Genomic DNA, 20,857 nt, shown 5'->3' on the forward strand with positions numbered 1-20,857 from the left:
GTGTCATGAACTTAGGAGTAGATCTTAGGAGACCCTCCCCAGTTGAACTGTGAAAGTAAGACAAAGAGGAGTTAATGCTGAGTGGAAATTCCCCAGAGGATACCTGTGTGGGGTCTCAACATTTGTAACTTGATAACTGTGGTCTGGAAGAGAGAGGGGGTTTTTATGACCCCTAGGGAGTCACGTACCAGAGACACACACAGTGCTTAAACTGTTACACTCACACATCCACATGCACACTCACTCACGTGCACTCACATAGACACGCGGGCACGCGCACACACAGGCACTCACGTGCTCGTGCATACACACACAGACATACAGAGTTTCCAGCACACCATGGGGGATTTATGATGGGGTCGCTCCTATAAAGCTGGCTGTGACTAACAAAGGGGTGAAGATTGTTGCAGAGGGACACCGGCCTCGTCTTCCCTTCTAGAAGTGCATGCTTAAATTAAGATGAATAAAGATGAATAAAGGTTTTGTGAAAATAACTACTGAGTTCTGGTGCCATCTCTGGATCCCTCGACGAATAAAAGAACCGGGGTAAAACTGATTTCGCAACACACGTGTGGGAGATGGGACACTGTACGCAGACAGCACCAGATCTCTCACCAAAAACCACACAACAATAGTTTTCAGAGTATTAGAACGCCCCCTCATGCGTAAAGTAGGTACAATACAATCAATGTTGACAACTTTTAACACATTAAAAGAACATCTTCTTCCCGAGGCCAGATCCTTCCCAGTAATCTTCTAACTCTGCTTATCCCCTGGAACAAACAGTCTCTCCTGCAAGCATAATCAAACAGCTACAAGGCCTTGCAAACTATTATTTAAATATTTGAACTCTCCCCTCTACATGAGTTTAACTACTGCTTGTGTGTGTGCGTGTGTGCCTCGACCTCAGCCTTCACTCTGTCTATAAGGACAGAGGCCAACTCTTCATGTGTGCAATAACCTAACTGAAACCATACATGTAATCTGTTGAATAAATGTTCTAATCAAATGCCACTACTCAAAGCTTAATAAAAAGAATATAAATGAATAAAGGATAATGATGAATAACATGATATATGTGTTTTGTAAGCGTGTTCTTTCTATAGCTCAAGATCCTTAACACAATAGATTGTTCGGACCTCGTGCCGAACAAAGCTTCCGAACCTCCACTGGTTGACCGAGCCCCTCATTGGCAAGCACAAAAATACAATGCATGTATATACAAAAGGATTATCACTGCACCTGTAATAGAAAATGTTAATATGGAATCATGACAATACCTGTAATACAAGTTGTAACATAAGGCCGACAGCCTAAAGAAATTCTCTAATGAAGTAACAATTAATGATGATACATAAATGAACTAATGAGTAATTATTGCCAATACACACTACTTAAACGTTAACAAAAGATATATCTAAATAAAGGATCATAAAATAACATGATGTAAGTGTCTTGTAAGCATGTGCGGCCTTCTACGCTCTACGTCACTTCCCTCAATAGATCAGCCAGACATCCCGCTGACTGTAGCTTTTAACCCTTACTGACTTGAGCACAACTCCATAATAAGCACCAAGCGGCAATATGTATAAAGATGATCATGGTTACACCTGCAATGAAAGATTATATGATTATACCAACACCTGTGAATAGAAGATTATAGTTATACTAGTTACAACAATCACTGTAACACAAACCTTAATGTAATATCACTCGCTTCAATAAATGCTTGTTGTATGATTCTGATGCAATGATAAAATACCTCCTCTCAAGGGGTACTGCCCCAGATCTCCACGCAACATCGTTTTTAAATTCCAAATAAAAAAACAGATTTTCAAAATCGTTTTTAAACACAACTTGAAAGAGAAATAAGTAAATCTGACTTTTATTTCTGACATTTAAAATGGTGATTTCATTCATTTTCAAATCCATTTCCTCACTACATTTCCCTTTCCTGCTAGCTCATGGATTAGTGAATGAAAATGCTTTTAATAATAAAGCTTGAAGCAGCTCAAACTGTAAGAACCAGCACCGAGACCCGTTACATTGTTAGTGTTAGAGCAATGGCTGCAACTTACAGCCTTTAAACTCATGATTAAAATGCTGCCTGTAAACGCATCAGTCCAGATGTGACCACATAGTGACAGCGTGTTCAGTTATCCCCTTGAGGAATCACCAGTAAAACACTTCTTTATCAAATTATTATTTATTTAAGCTTGCATTAACTGATTAAAAAGTATCTACATTATACTTTTTAATACTACATAATAATACTACATAATAATCCTGTCACGGTTTGGCAGGGGAAACCGTGGGGATGTGGGGAAATGAGGACCCAGGCGCGGTGGTCTGTGTATAAGCAGTGCGTTTATTTACAGTGAGTGGAACAATAACAGTAAATCCCCGTGCTCTCCCGTAACTCCCGTGTCGTGTCCTCTTCCCAGTGCTCGTGTTCCTGTCTCCACTGTCGTGTTTCTGCACACCCTGTGCGTGCTGCTCTTCCTCTCCACGTTCCTCCTGTAGGAAAACAATAGAGGCAGCCGTTAACACTGACCCCCGCAGGCACACACGATCTGCACTTCCTAAATACACACACACACTGACTTGGGAGTCTAACGTAATGATCCCGCGTCGGTGGGAGCTCCAAGACTCTCCTAAGTAGCTCCTCCGACGAGCCCTGATCAGCAGCAGGTGTGTGGCAGGAGCTTCGGGTGTGGCCAGCAGGGCCACACCCACCAGGCCTGAAGGCGCCTGCAAACCGGTGCTCGCAGAAACACATACACACATCCGCAAATAAGGAGAAGAGGGACAGCAACACCAAATATACATACAATACAAGACAAGTCCATAACTGCTCAGGGACCCTGGGTCGCTCAGACCCAGGACCCTGACAGTAACCCCCCTCTAAAGGTCGGCTCCCGACGACCCTAAAACAAAAACACAAACACAAAAACCACAGTACAACCAACCCAGGGCGGGTGGTGGGGGGTCCAGGACGGAGGGCCCCAAAACCTCTCCGCTAAACAGCCACCACAAAACAACAAAAGAAAAACCCAGTTCAATAGTCCAACCCCCAGTCCAGTGGCAGCAAACACAGTTCTGGCGGCCAACCCGCAGGACGGCAAAACAAGCGGGACCTGCTGTGGGTTAGGCAGTGGCGGCAAAACAGTTCAGGTGGCCTACCTCTACCCCTTGATGGAAACGCAGCAGCTCCGGCGGGCAGCCACGGGTCCGGCAGCAGCGGCGAAACGGTTCTGGTGGCCTGCCACTGATCCAGTGGCGGCGGCGCTGCTCCTCCGGCGGCTTGCCCCGGGCCCAGTGACGGCGGCGGCGCTGCTCCTCCGACGCCTTGCCCCGGGCCCAGTGACGGCGGCGGCGCTGCTTCTCCGGCGGCTTGCCCCAGTACCGGCGACGGCGGCGTAGCTCCGACGAGCAACCGCAAGGAGACGCTTTTTAAGTTTCCCTGGCTGGTGGACTCCCTCAACCCAGTCGTCCTGGACTTTCTGCTTTCTACCCTCCACCTCCACTCTCCTACTCAGGCTGCTCACCGGCCCAGACGGCCAGTGGATTCACAGCCTGACACGCTGGCCCTGACGTCTACACGGAAACGACGTTCGCGTCTCCTGCAGCCGCCTCTCCAGGTTCCGCAAGGTGTGGAACCTGATCTACGACGTGCCGGTCGTGGACATGCAGGTCGCGGACGTGCTAGTCGCAGACGTGGTGGCCATGCGGGTCGCGGACGTGGTGGTCCCTCCGGCACTCCGAGGTCTTCCGCGGGCAGCACGGGCTCTTCCGGCTCGTCGAGCTCCTCCGGTGGCGGCGCGGGCTCCACAGGCTCGCTGAGCTCCTCCGGCTCGCCGAGCTCCGGCGCGGGCACCTCCGGCTCACTGAGTACCTCAGCTGGCGACGCCGGTCCCTCCTCCGGAGGCGGTGCGGGCTCCTGCTCCGGCTCGCTGAGCTCCTCCGGCGGCGGCGCTGGCTGCTCCGGCTCGCTGAGCTCCTGCTCCGGTGGCGGCGCTGGCTTCCCCCGCTCGCCGAGCTCCTGCTCCGGCTCGCCGAGATCTTCAGTTGGCGGCACGGGCTCCTCCCGCTTGCTGAGCTCCTGCTGCGGCTTGCTGAGCTCCAGCTCCAGCTCGCTGAGCTCCTCTGCTGGCGACGCGGGCTCCTGCCGCTCGCTGAGCTCCTACTCTGGCTGCGCAAGCTCCTCCAAGCTCAGGCTGGGCAGGTCCGGGTGGTGAAGAAGATGGCAGAATGGTGGCTGCAACCAGATGAGACGACGGTGGCACTGCTACAGATGGTGAAGCAGCGAGTGGTGTGGAGACTGCTGACTGAGGCGACGCTAGCTGTACTGTTGGCTGGCTTACAGCAGCGTCTGCGGTGTCACCATCCACTGTAAACACAAAAGTAGATGGTGAGAGAAATGAAAAATCGACTGTCGTACTCACCACAGCCGGCTCTTGAGATGTCCGGGAACTTGGCTGCGGTGTGGAGCGCCGGCGGCGCGAACGTTGTTTCCGTGTTGACGTCGGGGCCGGCGTGTCAGGCTGTGAATCCACCGGCCGTCCGGGCCGGTGAGCAGTCTGAGTAGGAGAGTGGAGGTGGAGGGTAGAAAGCAGAAAGTCCAGGACGACTGGGTTGAGGGAGTCCACCAGCTAGGGAAACTTAAAAAGCGTCTCCTGCAGCCGCCTCTCCACGGCGCGACGCAACACTTCTCCGGGCTTCTCCCACCATAATTCACACAGTCTGTAAACCTTGTCCATTACCTCCCTCCTGAGCCTCTCCTCAGAGACCGCTGGGTCCATGTTTGGCGGGATCATTCTGTCACGGTTTGGCAGGGCAAACCGTGGGGATGTGGGGAAAGGAGGACCCAGGCACGGTGGTCTGTGTATAAGCAGTGCGTTTATTTACAGTGAGTGGAACAATAACAGTAAATCCCCGTGACTCCCGTGTCGTGTCCTCTTCCCAGTGCTCGTGTTCCTGTCTCCACTGTCGTGTTTCTGCACACCCTGTGCGTGCTGCTCTTCCTCTCCACGTTCCTCCTGTAGGAAAACAATAGAGGCAGCCGTTAACACTGACCCCCGCAGGCACACACGATCTGCACTTCCTAAATACACACACACACTGACTTGGGAGTCTAACGTAATGATCCCGCGTCGGTGGGAGCTCCAAGACTCTCCTAAGTAGCTCCTCCGACGAGCCCTGATCAGCAGCAGGTGTGTGGCAAAAGCTTCGGGTGTGGCCAGTCTGCCAGCAGGGCCACACCCACCAGGCCTGAAGGCGCCTGCAAACCAGTCCTCGCAGAAACACACACACATCCGCAAATAAGGAGAAGAGGGACAGCAACACCAAATATACATACAATACAAGACAAGTCCATAACTGCTCGCCTGAGCAGTTATGGACAGGGTAGGGACCAGGACCCTTACAAACCCACATATTCCCAGCAGAGGATGTACTTCCTGAGACAACTGGGGAACTGCAGTCTTCCACAGGAGCTGCTAATCCAGTTCTACACTGCAGTCATTGAGACTGTCCTTACTCAATGACAGCAGGGCAGGACTGCAGTTTCCTGCAGTCCTGCCCTGTTTAGTGGCTGCAGCACTACGGATGATACCTACAACCACGATTACCGACACTAACAAGCTGATCTACACTACGGCAGCAGTGATCAGTGAGATGCTTGGCTACAAGTTGAACAGCCACAAGGGGCAGTACCCTCCATGGAGAAGGAGGCTAGAGGGCGAGATCAAAGTAGCACGAAGGGAGGTTAGCCAATTAACGGAGTTGCAGAAAGGTGCGACAAAGAAGGTGCATAAGAAATACAGCAAGCTGTCTATACCTGAGGCCTTGGAAACTGCCAAGCAAAGACTCACAGCCTTGGCCACCCGCTTGAGGAGGTACACCAGAGAGATAGAAGGCAGGAGAATAAACCAGCTGTTCTCCACAGAACCAGCAAAGGTGTACTCTCAGTGGTAAGGGAACAATAACAGAACAGCACCACCAAGGCTGGAGACGGAGCAATACTGGAAGAGCATATGGGAGGAGGACGCAACCCATAACAGCAATGCTCAGTGGCTAGTGGATCTGAGGGCAGACCATAGTGACCTCCCTGAACAGGGTCCGGTAACCATCACAGTGGCAGACATCCAAGAAAGGGTCTCCAGTATGAAGAGTTGGACAGCACCAGGGCCCGACATGGTTCACGCCTACTGGCTGAAGAAGCTGACTGCACTCCACGAGCGTCTGGCAGCACAAATGAACCAGCTGCTAGTTAACGAGAGACACCCGGAATGGCTAACCGAAGGTCAGACGGTCCTGATCCCCAAGGACCCCAAGAAGGGACCGGTCCCATCCAACTACCGACCAATAACCTGCCTCAGTACTACATGAAAGCTCCTGTCAGGCATCATATCAGCTAAGATGAACAGGCACATGGGTCAATACATGAGCGGGGCACAGAAAGGGATTGGCAAGAATACCAGAGGCGCAAAACACCAGCTACTGGTAGACAGAACAGTCAGCCGACACTGCAAGACCAGACTGACCAACCTGTGCACAGCCTGGATTGATTACAAGAAGGCCTATGACTCAATGCCCCACAGCTGGATACTGGAATGCCTAGAATTGTACAAGATCAACAGGACACTAAGAGCCTTCATCAGGAACTCAATGGGGATGTGGCGCACAACACTAGAGGCCAACTCCAAGCCCATAGCACAAGTCACCATCAAGTGCGGGATCTACCAAGGAGATGCTCTGTCCCCACTGCTGTTCTGCATAGGCCTGAACCCCCTCAGTGAGATCATTAACAAGACTGGCTACGGATACCGACTACGGAACGGAGCGGTTGTCAGCCACCTCCTGTACATGGATGAGATCAAGCTGTATGCCAAGAGTGAACGAGACATCGATTCACTGATCCACACTACCAGGCTATACAGCAATGACATTGGAATGTCGTTCGGACTGGAGAAGTGTAGTCGGATGGTAACAAAGAGAGGGAAGGTAGTCAGAACTGAGGGGACTGAACTACCAGAAGGCAACATTGCAGACATAGAGGACAGTTACAAGTACCTGGGGATCCGGCAGGCGAATGGGAATCATGAAGAGGCTGCTAGAAAGGCTGCAACCACCAAATACCTGCAGAGGGTCAGGCAAGTCCTGAGGAGTCAGCTGAATGGTAAGAAGAAGATCCGGGCCATCAACACCTACGCCCTGCCCGTGATCAGGTACCCTGCTGGGGTAATAGGCTGGCCAAAGGAGGAGCTAGAAGCCACTGACATAAAGACAAGAAAGCTCCTGACCATGCATGGAGGGTTTCACCCCAAGTCCAGCACCCTGAGGCTGTACGCTAAGCGGAAGGGGACCGGGGACTGGTGAGTGTCAGCACCACAGTCCAGGATGAGACAACGAACATCCAAGAATACATTGGGAAGATGGCCCCAACTGACAGCGTGCTCAGTGAATACCTCAGGCAGCAGAAACCCAAGAAAGAGGAGGGAGACGAGGAACCATCATGGAAGGATAGGCCCCTGCACGGTATGTACCACCGGCAGATAGAGGAGGTGGCTGATATCCAGAAATCCTACCAGTGGCTGGACAAAGCTGGACTGAAAGACAGCACAGAGGCACTAATCATGGCAGCACAAGAACAAGCTCTGAGTACAAGATCCATAGAGGCTGGGGTCTATCACACCAGGCAAGACCCCAGGTGCAGGCTGTGTAAAGATGCCACAGAGACAATCCAGCACATAACAGCAGGGTGCAAGATGCTAGCAGGCAAGGCATACATGGAACGCCATAACCAAGTGGCCGGCATAGTGTACAGCAGGGGTCGGCAACCCTAGGCACGCGTGCCACCACTGGCACGCGAAGGGTTAACTGATGGCACGCACGACCATAGCTGGACTGGCCATTGGGCATACCGGACATTTGCTCGGTGGCCCGATGATTTTTTTTTTTTTTGGGTGGTGGATTGGCCAGACACTGGTCCGTGTGTAAAAATAACTCAGTTGTTTGGTGTTGGCCATGGCGGAGCTTCCACAGATTCAGTAAAATTAACAAGTGGAGGAGGCCAGCAGGTGGATGAGGGAAAGGGAGACAGGAGGAGGAGAGACCTGAGGAAGCCGCCGGTCGGAGCGTCAGGTGAACTCAACTTCAGGTAAGAAGTTATGACCTGCAGTCTATCTGGGTCAGATATAAACCAAGTTTAGGTGATGTTTTACAGTCAGTTACAATAACTCGTACTGCGTGCTAGCTAGCATGACGGAGTTTATATACTGCTGGGCGGGTGCTATGATTTTATTGATAGTGAACTTTATTTTATTCATAAGGTTAGTTAGTAGAGTTGCCAACCGTCCCATACAAACGGAATCGTCTGGCATTCAGAGAAATTATTACGCGTTTCGTGTTGAGCTGAGAAGGAACACAGTTTGTCCCATACTTCAGCCAGGATGGAAAAAGACACAAAGCTGGAGTTATTCTGTGTCTTTGCTGCACAGCTGCATCTTCTTCTCCTCTCATTCTCCCCCCTCTCTCTCCTGTTGCTACTTCAATCATGAAACTGATCAATGATCAGCTGATCAGCTTTTCTCTCTTGTTTGTTTATCGCTCACTTTGCGCCACAAAGAGGACACCGCCGGATGTCGCACTAAACAACATCAGCACGTTTAAGCTTGGTCAGCTGCTGTTAGAATTTATTTCATATTAATTTCTAGTATCAGCTGAGGTTTTCTGGAGCCACAGCTGTAAAGCTGCTGGTCATGATGGTTTGTATATCTGGTGAGAGGGAAACATGCAGATGAAACCAGGAGATGTCCTTACTGAATCATCAGAGCTGAACAGGTGATGGAGAAACAGGTTTACCTTTTAGGTGACATGAATGAGTTGAAGGGAAGTTATGAACTGTTTCTGAGAGACAAATAACAACAGGATCCTTTTCTATGTAGCTGACAGCTGGTAACTGTGAAGGGGCGGATCTAGCAAAGTTTTGCCAGGGGGGCCAGGTAGGGCATTAACAGGGAGAGGGGGGCACAAAGAAATACTTTCTTATTCTCATTTAAAATGTCTGGCTGTTATTAAATAATTATCTGAAGCTTACAACCAAAGTTTTTATCTGACGTAAAATGAATAGAAATCATACATTTACCAACAAGACAGTGTACATCACTGTCACAACAGCGTTTGTTTTCATTCAAAGGCTTTATGGCTTTAATATCTGGGGGGCCGGTCTTTAGTCAAAATGCATCCAGAGACTCGAGACACAATGCATTTTTGGGACTTTCAGGTGTATGGACCAATGTTTTATTTTCTGATTAAACCAGAAATCTTTAATGAGCAGCTAGATTTGTCTCGCATTAACTGGCTGAGTTAATGCCAGTTAATGCGACATCGAAGCAGCTGGAATCCACAGCTGTGCCTGTTCATGGAGCTCGCATTTTCACAGGCCGGACATCACTACCTGACAAGTTTAACTGTCTTCAGAACATTACAGAGGCCTTATTGACAGTATTTGGCTCTACATATCTGTGTGAGCAGATTTTCTCTCACATGAGTGTCCTCAGGTAGCCGTCTGAATGCTGGACACTCGGAGACCTGTGTCTCTGAGTGGGAGACCAGAGATCACATTAACATGTGTGTCTCTGTATTAACAAACATACCATATTGGCCCAGTTTATTTTTCTTATCATTGTTGTGAGGAGACCATAAATAGCATTTGTATTTTCTGTTGTACAGTTCATTTGCTGTTATGGAGTTCTTGTTATGAATAAAAAGTGTCTTTTTTTTGTTTCAAAATAGCTGATAACTATTCGCTGATAGCTGCCAACATTTGCAAACAAATATAATTCTATAAAGTGGTTCTATATAATGTGTAACTGTTCATATAGAGCGTTATTAAATTTATTGCTAATGCAATCATATGGCACACTGACTTCTGAGGAAATTTTAAATGGCACTCGCCATCAGAAAGGTTGCCTACCCCTGGTGTACAGGAACATCTGTGCCGAGTATAACCTGGAAGTCCCGAGGTCAAAATGGGAGATGCCCCCAAGGGTGGTGGAGAATGACCAAGCTAAGATCCTGTGGGACTTCCAGATACAGACGGACAAAATGGTGGTGGCTAACCAACCGGAGATAGTGGTGGTAGACAAACAGAAGAAGACGGCCGTAGTGATCGATGTAGCGGTTCCGAATGACAGCAATATCAGGAAGAAGGAACACGAGAAGCTGGAGAAATACCAAGGGCCCAGAGAAGAGCTCGAGAGGATGTGGAGGGTGAAGGTAACGGTGGTCCCCGTGGTAATCGGAGCACTAGGTGCGGTGACTCCCAAGCTAGGTGAGTGGCTCCAGCAGATCCCGGGAACAACATCGTAGATCTCTGTCCAGAAGAGCGCAGTCCTGGGAACAGCTAAGATACTGCGCAGGACCCTCAAGCTCCCAGGCCTCTGGTAGAGGACCCGAGCTTGAAGGATAAACCGCCCGCAGGGGCGAGATGGGTGTGTGTATATTTTTTTTCCCTCTGTTAATACTGTCCATATGTATATAGCGTTGCAGAACTGTGCCCCCCCCCTCCCCACGCAGCATGTTTGCACTGAGTAGGAGATGCTCTGTATCTCATTGTACAACTGTATAGTGACAATAAAGGCATTCTATTCTATTCTATTCTAATTAGGCATGTGACTCTCATCACCTGGAGTACCAGAAGCTCAAAAGAAGATTCAATAACAAAATAAGCTGTTTGGCATTAGAAAAGATCTGACAAGTGTTTCATGGGCACAACCCACAAATGCATTTTCTTTATGAATTGTAATGGACTTGTTCTTACAACAACTGGTCATGGCTCAGATCCCTACATTTGTTGTTTTTGTATTAAAAATGGAAATAAAACAATCAGCCACAAAACTGTAGGCACTAAAAGATGAAATAAATGTACTATTAAACACTGACTGTCAAATGGCAAAGGTAAACAATTCTTTATGTGAATGTGTTGGAAGCATGGATTTACACCTGCAGCGAATCTCAGAACTGGGCCACGGGCCAATGGAAAAAGCTGGTTTGGTCACCTGGTCGTGGTTTTTTCCTCTTACCTCATTGAGGACTATACATTGCTGACTAGGAGAAGATATGCCAGAACACTGCCTATGAGAAGAAATCAACCCATAAAGTTCTCGTGTCATGATATCCATGTGGATGGTGAACTACCTGCAGCCCACATGCACCCCATCAAGGCAGGAGAATGCCCGACGGTAACGGAACATGTCTAAGTGCAAGGTATTAACTTGACCTTCAAAATCCCCAGATCGCAGTTCAGTCTAGTCTGCAGGAAGAATGAGTCTGATCCATGAGGGCCCTGCCTATAAAATATAAGGATTTACAGGATCTGTAACACAGGGGACTCTCAGAAGTCTCGTAGAGTCAGGTCTCACTGGGTAAGAGCTGTTTCAGCAGTAGGAGGATCCACACAATTTTAGACGAGTAGTTTGTAATGTTGTGGCTGGCTGGTGTTTATTTCACGAAACCTGATGTTGTCACTGACAGGAGTTCCTAAAGAAAGAAATGCTTATGATATGAAATTAGACATTTTGTCAGAGGACAGTTTTCTGTTTGTTTTTTAACTTGAAATTTTTTGGCTTTTTATAAACTTCAGTTTCATTCCAGAAGATGGCAACGGTGTTAAATCGATGGTTAAAACCACAAAGACTTTTGCAGCTGATCAAACACACACATCCACACATGTGCAATAGCAATAACACTAAGTGCAATACTCTTTCTGGCATCGTTGTATTCTATTTTATTCTATTCTATTGTGTACAGTATCTTATTGATATCTTATTCCAGTGTTTTTCTCTAATTTTTCTATGCAACTTTGCACTGTCCACTGCTGTAACAAAACAAATTTCCCACGCAGGGTACTAATAAAGGTTATCTTATCTTATCTTAAAAATGGACTTATCCAAACATTTGTTTCCAAAAGGGAATAATTTGCATCCATTTTTTTCAATTAAAATAATGACAGTTAAACCCAAAGAGGCTATTCAAATTGGAAGATGTAGCAAATAATAAACCCTTAATTTTACTTAACATCTTTTTACATTTTGCATACTGCCTGTCTCATTCATTAATGTGTTGGTGAAACTTTTCATGGTGATGATTTCAAAGGTGTGTTTATTTGTTTTTAATGATAGTAATTACAGAGGCAAAATCGCTAACCCGATGACCCGGGGCTAGCGAATTTTCCAGTCAGGCTACCAAAATCTATCTCAGCCCTGCCCGTCGGGCTATCATAGGAAGGAAAAATATATGTCATTGCTTTTGCATTCTTTCGGAAATGTAGCTGGGTAATTGTGTCATTGGCATCGGGGAACCACTGTCAATATGTGACATATTGAAATCGCGTTTGAATTTGCGCTTGTTTTTTGCTTTCACTTTGCGATCGCGCGAACTGTGTATAGAGAGCAGCAGTACTGATTGGTGAGTGACGATTAATTGCGCACCAATTCCTCTGACATCGTCTTATCACTCATTAGCTTACTATTCAAACCTGATAAGTGAAATCTCCCACAGCAAGCTTAAACATGTGAGAGGTTGATTGCGCAGAGAATTGCTGACCGTTATGTGAGTGCGTGTGTAAAAGCAGCAGGATATATATTTTAGTTCTGCTGAGCCAAATAAGACAAGTCAGGGTGAAGAAGTGACAGCCAAAGAAAAGCCTACCACAAAATGGAAAAGTTATGACAAATCAGACTATGAGGGAAAAAGAAAGTGCAGCTTTATGGTTTCATGGACAAAAGAATTTCTGTGGCTGGAATATGACAAGCTAAATAACCAGGGGTGCACATATGTGGTCTGCAGGTGCGCATTCGCTGTCAAAATAAAAAACGCGCACCAGATAAGAAGTTGCAACGCGCATTTGCGTACATAAGATTTTCTGGAGGAGGACAGACATTTGTTTAGAACTCTTAAAGATGAAGAAGCAAGCTCCTTTAAGCAATTACTTTGGTGTTCCTCCACCTCCAAAGAAATGTCAGAAGGAGTCCGAACCGCAAAAGAAGTGCATATTCTCGGAAAAGTGGTTGCAGGAGGTGAGCTGGCTTCAAACAGATGATGAACGCACAGAGATGTGGTGCAGAATATGCCGTGAAAATCCCACTCTAGTGGACAAAAACGGTGCCTTTTATATGTACGCAAACGCGCGTTGCAGCTTCTTATCTGGTGCGCGTCTTTTATTTTGACAGCAAATGCGCACCTGCGGACCACTTATGTGCAACCCTGTAAATAACATAATGTTCTGCCGGGTGTGTTGTTGGTTTTCCCTCGATTTCAGAGTCGACAGCGCCTTTGTTACTGGGACCAGTAATTTTAAGAAAGACCCCCATTAGAACCCATGAGAAATGCAAGAAATACATTATTGCTCAGTCTGCAATATCTTTCCCAGAACAAACACCAATTGCAAAGAACATACTAAAAATAAACCTGAAAAATCTGTTTAGAACAGCGTACTATGTTGCAAAGAGTGAACTACCATTGCAAAGACTGCTAAATTTTGCCAAACTTCAAAAAAAAAAATGTCCTAGATCTTGGTTCCACTTATCTCTTACTTCTGACTTCAGTGGAAATTTCAAATTCAGGACCTGACACAGACTGATTCATGTTCTACACAGTTCTTACAAGTTCATAGAAATTTCTGTTCAATTAGAACCAAGTATTTGAGTTGATGATTGTAATTTTTATACAATGTTGTAATTTGTGTTTCAACAATTTTTTGATTAATGTTTTGTTTCCGTTACAATATTATACTTTAATGTATAATATTGTAACGGAAACAAAACAGGAAACAAAACATCAATCAAAAAATTGCTCTCTTTTTTATTCGGGCTACTTAAATTTATTTTGGGCTACCACAAACTGAAGAGTGCCTGCCCGAAGGGCTACCAGGGATTTTGAAATTTTGCGAGCCCTGAATTACTATCATTGGGAAAATTTCCATTTCTTATTTTCTCAAAAAACTTTGAATTCAATACTTTATTTCAGAATACCAAATACAACAGGAACTAAAATTCTACAATAAGGACTGGAAACTTGAAGTAGGAAGTGAAGCACTCTGGAACATCGCTGCTGGGTGAAACAGAACAAACACCTGTGGGCAGATGATGAAGCATGTGGAGTAAAAGTACGTTTCATATGTGACTGGACGATGAAACATTGAGATCCACCCTGCTGACGGTGAGGACGTCACTGCTTTGCTGTCGTCAGTTGTCCTCACAGCCAGAACGCTTCCTGTAGTTTTTAGTCATCATATTCCTGAAGGAGGTAAACTGGTACCTGGACTCTTCTACCTTCTTTTCTTTTTGCACCTCTTTCTTTTCCTCTCCTTGACCCATAGCTCCACTCATGTCCTTCTCTTCATCTTTTTGTCCTTTCTCAGTTTTGTCTAGATTTTCTTCTGTTTTCCTTCCTTCTGCCTCTTCGTCCTCCTCCTCCTCCAGTAGGTGACTGAGATGCATTCCTGTCTCCTTTGCACTCACAAGAGAAAGCTGATCATTAGGTTGTTCCTTCGGCAGTTGCTTGGGTCTGAAGATCATCTTGTGCTGGAGGTCACAAGGGGAACTGCCTTTTGCCTCTTGCCCCAGGCTGGACAGGAACTGATAAGCCACCCTGCTATTTTCCTGATCACTGCTCTCATTCACATCCTCCAGACTGTAATGTGTCCAGCGTTCAGGATGCACTAGGTAGTCTGGGACTAATCTCTTCTTTGGTGGTGTGGGACAGGTGGATGACGGATGGCTTGTGTTTTGACTGTGAAGTGAGGATTTGTCTGCAACAGTGTTCTGATTTAGAGAGGAGAAAGTCTGCCTGCCAATACTGTCTAGGCAGTCAAAGATACTGTGGCTGCGGTCAGAGAAGGCTGAGGTCCCTCCACTCAAACTGAATGAACTCTGAGATATGGGAATAGTTGCTGGTGCACACACATCATCATGTTCATCATCATCATGATCACTGTGGTCTAGGTCTGGGTCAAATGGAGCTCTGCTGGGTTGTTGTTCAGGCTCAGATTCATCACTGGCTGACAGCTGGTCTCCATCGTCACTGTTTATCATATCACCATGCTCTCTGACATGTTTCTGATCACACATCTTGACACCAACACTCTGGCTACATCAAGAACCTGATGAGGGAGAAAGGAACAGGTCAGAGCTGTGCTATAAATAATCACTGTAGGGCCAACATGGTTCAACTTTTGTTCCTCAAAGAACATTGCAAGATCAAAAAAAACATTTCATGGTATTATTTTGTAATTATATTTAAACTTTTTCTCTTGACACTGCAGGGACTGCACTTAATTTTGCTGTTCCTGTTACAATGACAATAAAGATATACTGATTCTGGACAAGAAGCCAAAACTGGATGCCAAGACTTTGTCAAACTCTCCAAGTTTTCAAACTGTTTCAGTGTCTCTGAGCTTTTGTACTGGAATACATAATTAAAACGGTGGTAAAAAACCTACACGATTGTACACTCATGTCTGAAATCCAGCTGTGGCGGCCACAGCGCATTACAAAACAGGGGGTGAGAGGTGCACGACCGACTGCAGCGCGTGACACAGGATGTGATGTCAAATTCAGCATGCAACACCCTCGACATGGTGAGCAGAATTGGCAATTAAGAGTGAAAATCGTGCCACTAATTAGGGCTGCATGATATTAGGAAAACCTGCGATGTGCGATAACTGTGATCAATAACGATATGACTTGCGATAAAATAAATAGCAAAACAAAAAAACCCCGAATACATAATTTCCGTTTTACTGCAAGTTTTATTTAAAGAAAGCTGCTGTATTAGCAGTGTAACAACAAAGTGCACTTTAACATTGAAACATTGCCCCCATAAAAAATTTTCTGAGGCTTGAATTCTGAAAGACATCCTTCACGGTCTCTATAATTAGTTTTAAATAAACATAACTTAAATTATACTGCAAATTATCTCAATGCAGTTGTTCATCATTTTACCACTCACCAAGTAGTTATGATGTAAGTCAAAACTGGAGAGGAAACTTTACTGTAGTGCTTGCGTAGTTTTCAGCTTGGCTCAGTTCAAACATGACGATCTTGCGGCATGTTTCGTACATTTGTGGAATGACGACATGGGAAAAGTAGTTTCGTGAGGGGATGCGGTATCTCCGGTCCACTTTATGTATCAGACTGGTGAAGCCCTCTCTGCTAACTGTATTTATAGGCATCATGTCTTTAGCCAAAAAATGTGTAATGGCCTCTGTTATTTCTTTGTACCACTTTGACGTTTTCTCATAAGGAGTTCCACTTGAAAAACTCTGATACAGAGACGGCTGTTGGACTGCTGTGCTCTTTATCTTAACATTAGCAACCTTTGTTTGGCTAGCCCTAACTTTCTGGAACTCTTCAAACAGTTCTCTGTTGTTGTATTGAAGATGATGGTGGAGATTAGTCGTGTTTCCTCTGGTGGTTGCCACGAGTGTTCGGCAAGTTTTGCAGTGTACCTGTGTTTGGAGAACGTCATCTTTATCAAATCCAAAGTACCTCCAAATAAGCGAGGTACTATTTTTTTTTTAGCTACGAGTTCATAGTAGCTTGTTGCTGCAGCGTTGTTCGCTCATCCCCCTACGTAGGAGGCGGGCCACTAATCCATTTGAGTGGTTAATGTCGTGAAGGGCTCTATTCGACTGGTCAAATGTGTCAAGGGGTTTCTTTGATTGGTAAAGTCTTTAAAGCACGTGTGTAAACATTTTAGGGTACCCAATTATCACAGTTTATGCCATGTTTTGCGATGGGCCCATCGCACAGGCTGATATTGCGATGACAATAAATTTTCGATTTATTGTGCAGGCCTACCACTAATACTGTAAAGTTAGCATAGGCCTTAATAATACACTGACCTTTCTACTCAAGTGAGCACTCAAAGGCTACGTTCACACTGCAGGCGAAAGCGCATCAAATCCGATTTTTTTGACCCTATGCGACCCATATCCAATCATGGTATGACAGTGTGAACGGCACAAATCCAATATTTTCAAATCCGATCTGGGTCACTTTCGTATGTGGTACTGAATCCGATACATATCCGATGTTTTAGAAAGCGACTGCTGCTTGAACGGTCATGTCGCATTAAATCCGTCTTTTACGTCACTGACACAAGGCAGACGCCAATTATCAGCGCCAGAGAAGCGCCCGAGAAGACATCGCAAATGCTTCCTGGCCATTCCGTGTAGATGTCAGTGAAACTGTTGGGAAGACAACGTGAACATTTTATTTGTACTGTATAATCTGCAGATTCTGACAGAAATCTGCATATCCTTTGAAGCACCGCTCCTCTAAAACAGCAATAAGGATAATTTTTAATGTATTTACATTATTATGTAAATAACAAAATAACTTAAAGCAAAAATTGGGAAACGTAAAGTCCGAAGTCTTTATATTAAGGGCCATCAGTCAAACAATACTGTTGGTCTGGGTCTAAACAGAGCGCGTTGTGTGTGACATCTTCTTTTGCGCATGCGGGCCGCTTTGAGCGTTCACACTAGAGCGCGTTTGCTGTCGCATTTTATTTGTAGTGTGAACAAGCAGACAAAAAAAATCGGATTTGATCAAAAAATCGGAATTGAGCATTAAGACCTGCAGTGTGAACGTAGCCAAAGTGCTTTCTGCTGCAAGCCTCATTCAACCAATAACACACATTTTCATGCAAGTGCTTCTGTTTACATTATATAGGCTTCCTTGATAATGCCATCATTAGTATCATTCCCAGCTCTATCTGTCAATGAACGGAGATACCACACATCAATTAGTTTAAAAACAGGAATGTCTTAAAGAACTGGATGACCTCTAATTTTCTGCTTCTAAGTTCAGATAAAACTGAGATTATTGTACTCTGCCCCTAAAAATCTTAGAAATATCTAACAAGATTCTTTGGCATTTCCTTGGCCTGCAGTAACATTGTGAGGAATCATGGAGTCATTTTTGACCAGGATATGTCCTTCTCACCTTCAACACACAAGTTAAACACTGCAGTCAGTGGCTGACAAAGTGACTGCTATACATCTTTCCTTTATCCGGGTAAAGAGTGGCACTAACATAAAAAAAAAAATGTCTTTTTAAAGAGAGATGTGGCCAAGAGGACAGCAGAAACTGTAACAAATATACCAGCATAGTTCTGATTTATTTTATATATATAACCTTTTTGCAAACCCTGTTATCCACAGCCTAGCTATCTAACAATAGAAGTAAATGTACCATACATTGGAAACACAAAGAAACATCGAAAATTACTTTCTGGCACAACGCTGTGCGGATCTCCCGTGTTACTGATTCTGCGTAGTCCCGGCTCCTTTCCAGCCAGCTAGCACGCTAATGCTAAGTGCTCTTGCGCTGCAGAGCAGCGGTAAGAAAACGGCTGGTGGCAGAACTGCTGGGGATTATTCTCAAAAAACATTTCACCCTGTCAGTGGTTTACCTGACTCGCTGGCGCTAACACCGACCCGGTAGTTTACAACGACGGGTAAATATTGACTTCCTCTACGCTTGCGTCTCAGAAGCTGCTGCCCCCAGCGGCCACAAACTGTGGCTGCAAAAGGATCAGACGAGCCTCCCGTCCATAGTGAAAAGTCTACAGGTACAGCGTGTTTCGCCCAGGAAGGATCCTAATAAATACTATGCACCGTTTTATGTTTGGAAGGAGAGTGTGGTGGCTGCCTTTTTTGACATAGAGAAAGCTTATGATATATCGTGGAAGGTTTTTAATAAAATTAAAGAAGGTAGGAATTAATAGTTCAATGTTTTGTTGGTTAAAATATTTTTTACATGATCGGTCAATACAAGTAAGAACAGCACAAAGTGTTTCAGGGATTTTTGAGAATGGTTTCTTCCAGGAAAGTATAGTGAGTCCACATTCTTTTCTATCATTATTACTGATAAGTTTGAACATTTGGAGAATGGAATGGGGTTTTCTGATGATGGCATAATCTGGAAGAGGGGTAAAATGTAACTTTTGCTTTTAAAAAGATACAAGAAGAATTTAATAGAAGAATTTAATAAAATAGACGATTGGTCCTTTAAATTTGGATAAAACAAAATTGTATGTTTTTAACAAGGAAAAACGTTTCTGGAAATCTAAACCTGCAAATTTACACTCATGACTTGAAAAGGTTAAAACAATTTACGTTTTGGGGAATATGGTTGTATGGAAAACTTACCTGGAAAGTACATATTCCAAAAACAATTGATAAATGTAAAAGAGTTTTAAATGTTATGAGGTGTCTGGTTGGGAGAGAGTAGTTTAATAAGGTCAGTATTTGATTATGGCAGTATAGCATTTGGTTCAGCACAGGAGTTTCATTACTGAAAAAACTATAAAATATTCAGTATCAAGCATTGAGATTATTTATAGGTGCCATAAGAACAACTCCAACACCAAGAAATACCACTTCAGCTGAGAATATGTTCTACATACTGGTTTAATTTAAATACCCATAATGAGGATCATCCATGTCAAGAGATTTTAAAACTATGTTGGGGAAAGGAAAAAAAATTGCAATCAAGTCATTTTGGCTGCACGGTAAATCAACCTCATTTGTTGATTTATCTTTGCAAAAGATAAGAGCTTGTCCTGAATACATAGGCCCGATAATAGTTCTTTAACTTTCTGGTCTGTCTGTTTAACATAATTTACAAAACAACAAATTGCAGCTGGACATACAAGTCGTTTTGGACAAAGTTTCTAGTTCAGAATGTTCTTTTTTGTGAGGTACTTAAGTTAATAGAGAGAATATAGTTTAAAATTTTATTATTATATATATTATAAATATATGTCTTGATGCATGCTCAATCATCCAGGTAAGGGAATCCCAAAGGGTTGATTCTGTTTATCTGGACAGAGCATTTTCAGTGGGAAAAACATTTCATCACTCATCCAAGTAACTTCTTCAGTCTCAGCTGACTGCAGGTTTCCCCAACCGTATAAACAGCACATTTGCACAATGACTGAAACTACCACCACTGGCAAACAATAGGGTGTGAGGTCAGTCCTGGATATATATGTAGAAAGTCAGTATACCATTCACACTCCATTCCAGTTGGTGGAGGTACTGCACCAAAACGTTGCTTGCCAACCGCCAATAAACAAGCCGAAGAAGCCGAAGAAGGCCGCTCCAGTGTATATTCAAAACTATACCGAACGCAGTGTTCAGTTCTTTTTTAATCAATTTAATCAAGGGACTCTGACACAGATAGTAGAGCATTACTGAATTACTCTGAATTTATTTTAAAAAAAATGTGGCATTCGCAGAATCAGTTATAGATGTCATTCCCTCTTCACTCTTAAAAAATGGACAAATGATCAACCCATCCCCGCCCCCCAACTGTCTGGATCCTATAATGACATCAGTGTCCTCTTCATTAAAACAAAATAATTGCAACATACAGTACGGTAGAACATCCCATTAGCATTCCGCTTTAGCATACAGTTTTACACAATAATAAACAAATGAAAAGTACATAAAACTGGTGTTGGACATGTGTCCACTAAGCACTTATTACACTCGGTGCCCATCAGTTGATCAAACATGTTTTATGTGTCTGTACTACTTAGCTACATTGTGTGCGGAACAATACAACTCACCTCTCATATGGCTACGGCAGACTGGCAGCGATTACTGCAGCCAGCCTCACCTAACCAGCCACACCGTGAGGGGGGGGCGCTGTTTCCCCATTACACTGACATTTGTGGCAAGTGGAATAATACCACATAAACACTGTTAAATAAGGAAGATATGTGTTTTGGCTGATCCAGAGACAGCAAATTCTAGAAAAATTCAACAACTACAATCTAC

The 20,857-nt window shown here is 44.9% G+C and overlaps 2 protein-coding genes across 6 annotated transcripts; both read right to left on the bottom strand.

Annotated features, from left to right (window-relative positions):
• Window positions 1-1,952: 1,952 nt before the first annotated feature.
• On the bottom strand, window positions 1,953-4,802 carry LOC112847372 (predicted GPI-anchored protein 58). Its single transcript, XM_025908993.1, has 4 exons — window positions 4,764-4,802; window positions 4,446-4,580; window positions 2,605-4,183; window positions 1,953-2,517 (listed from the first exon to the last, which is right to left on the bottom strand). The coding sequence occupies exons 1-3, from the start codon at window positions 4,800-4,802 to the stop codon at window positions 3,545-3,547; spliced, it is 813 nt and encodes a 270-aa protein (XP_025764778.1). The 3' UTR covers window positions 1,953-2,517; window positions 2,605-3,544.
• Window positions 4,803-14,003: 9,201 nt separating this feature from the next.
• On the bottom strand, window positions 14,004-20,726 carry tssc4 (tumor suppressing subtransferable candidate 4). 5 transcript variants are annotated; one of them, XM_005464742.4, is made up of 3 exons: window positions 18,300-18,577; window positions 18,015-18,099; window positions 14,004-15,166 (listed from the first exon to the last, which is right to left on the bottom strand). In XM_005464742.4, the coding sequence occupies exon 3, from the start codon at window positions 15,132-15,134 to the stop codon at window positions 14,250-14,252; it is 885 nt and encodes a 294-aa protein (XP_005464799.1). In that variant the 5' UTR covers window positions 15,135-15,166; window positions 18,015-18,099; window positions 18,300-18,577; the 3' UTR covers window positions 14,004-14,249. The 5 variants fall into 5 exon arrangements, with proteins under 5 accessions (XP_005464799.1, XP_005464801.1, XP_005464798.1 ...); XM_005464744.3 differs by lacking the exons at window positions 18,015-18,099; window positions 18,300-18,577 and adding an exon at window positions 20,647-20,726; XM_005464741.4 differs by lacking the exon at window positions 18,015-18,099 and having other exon boundaries at window positions 18,484-18,638.
• Window positions 20,727-20,857: the final 131 nt, after the last annotated feature.

Source organism: Oreochromis niloticus, linkage group LG1, assembly GCF_001858045.2.
Source record: "Oreochromis niloticus isolate F11D_XX linkage group LG1, O_niloticus_UMD_NMBU, whole genome shotgun sequence".
Classification (NCBI taxonomy): Eukaryota; Metazoa; Chordata; class Actinopteri; order Cichliformes; family Cichlidae; genus Oreochromis; species Oreochromis niloticus.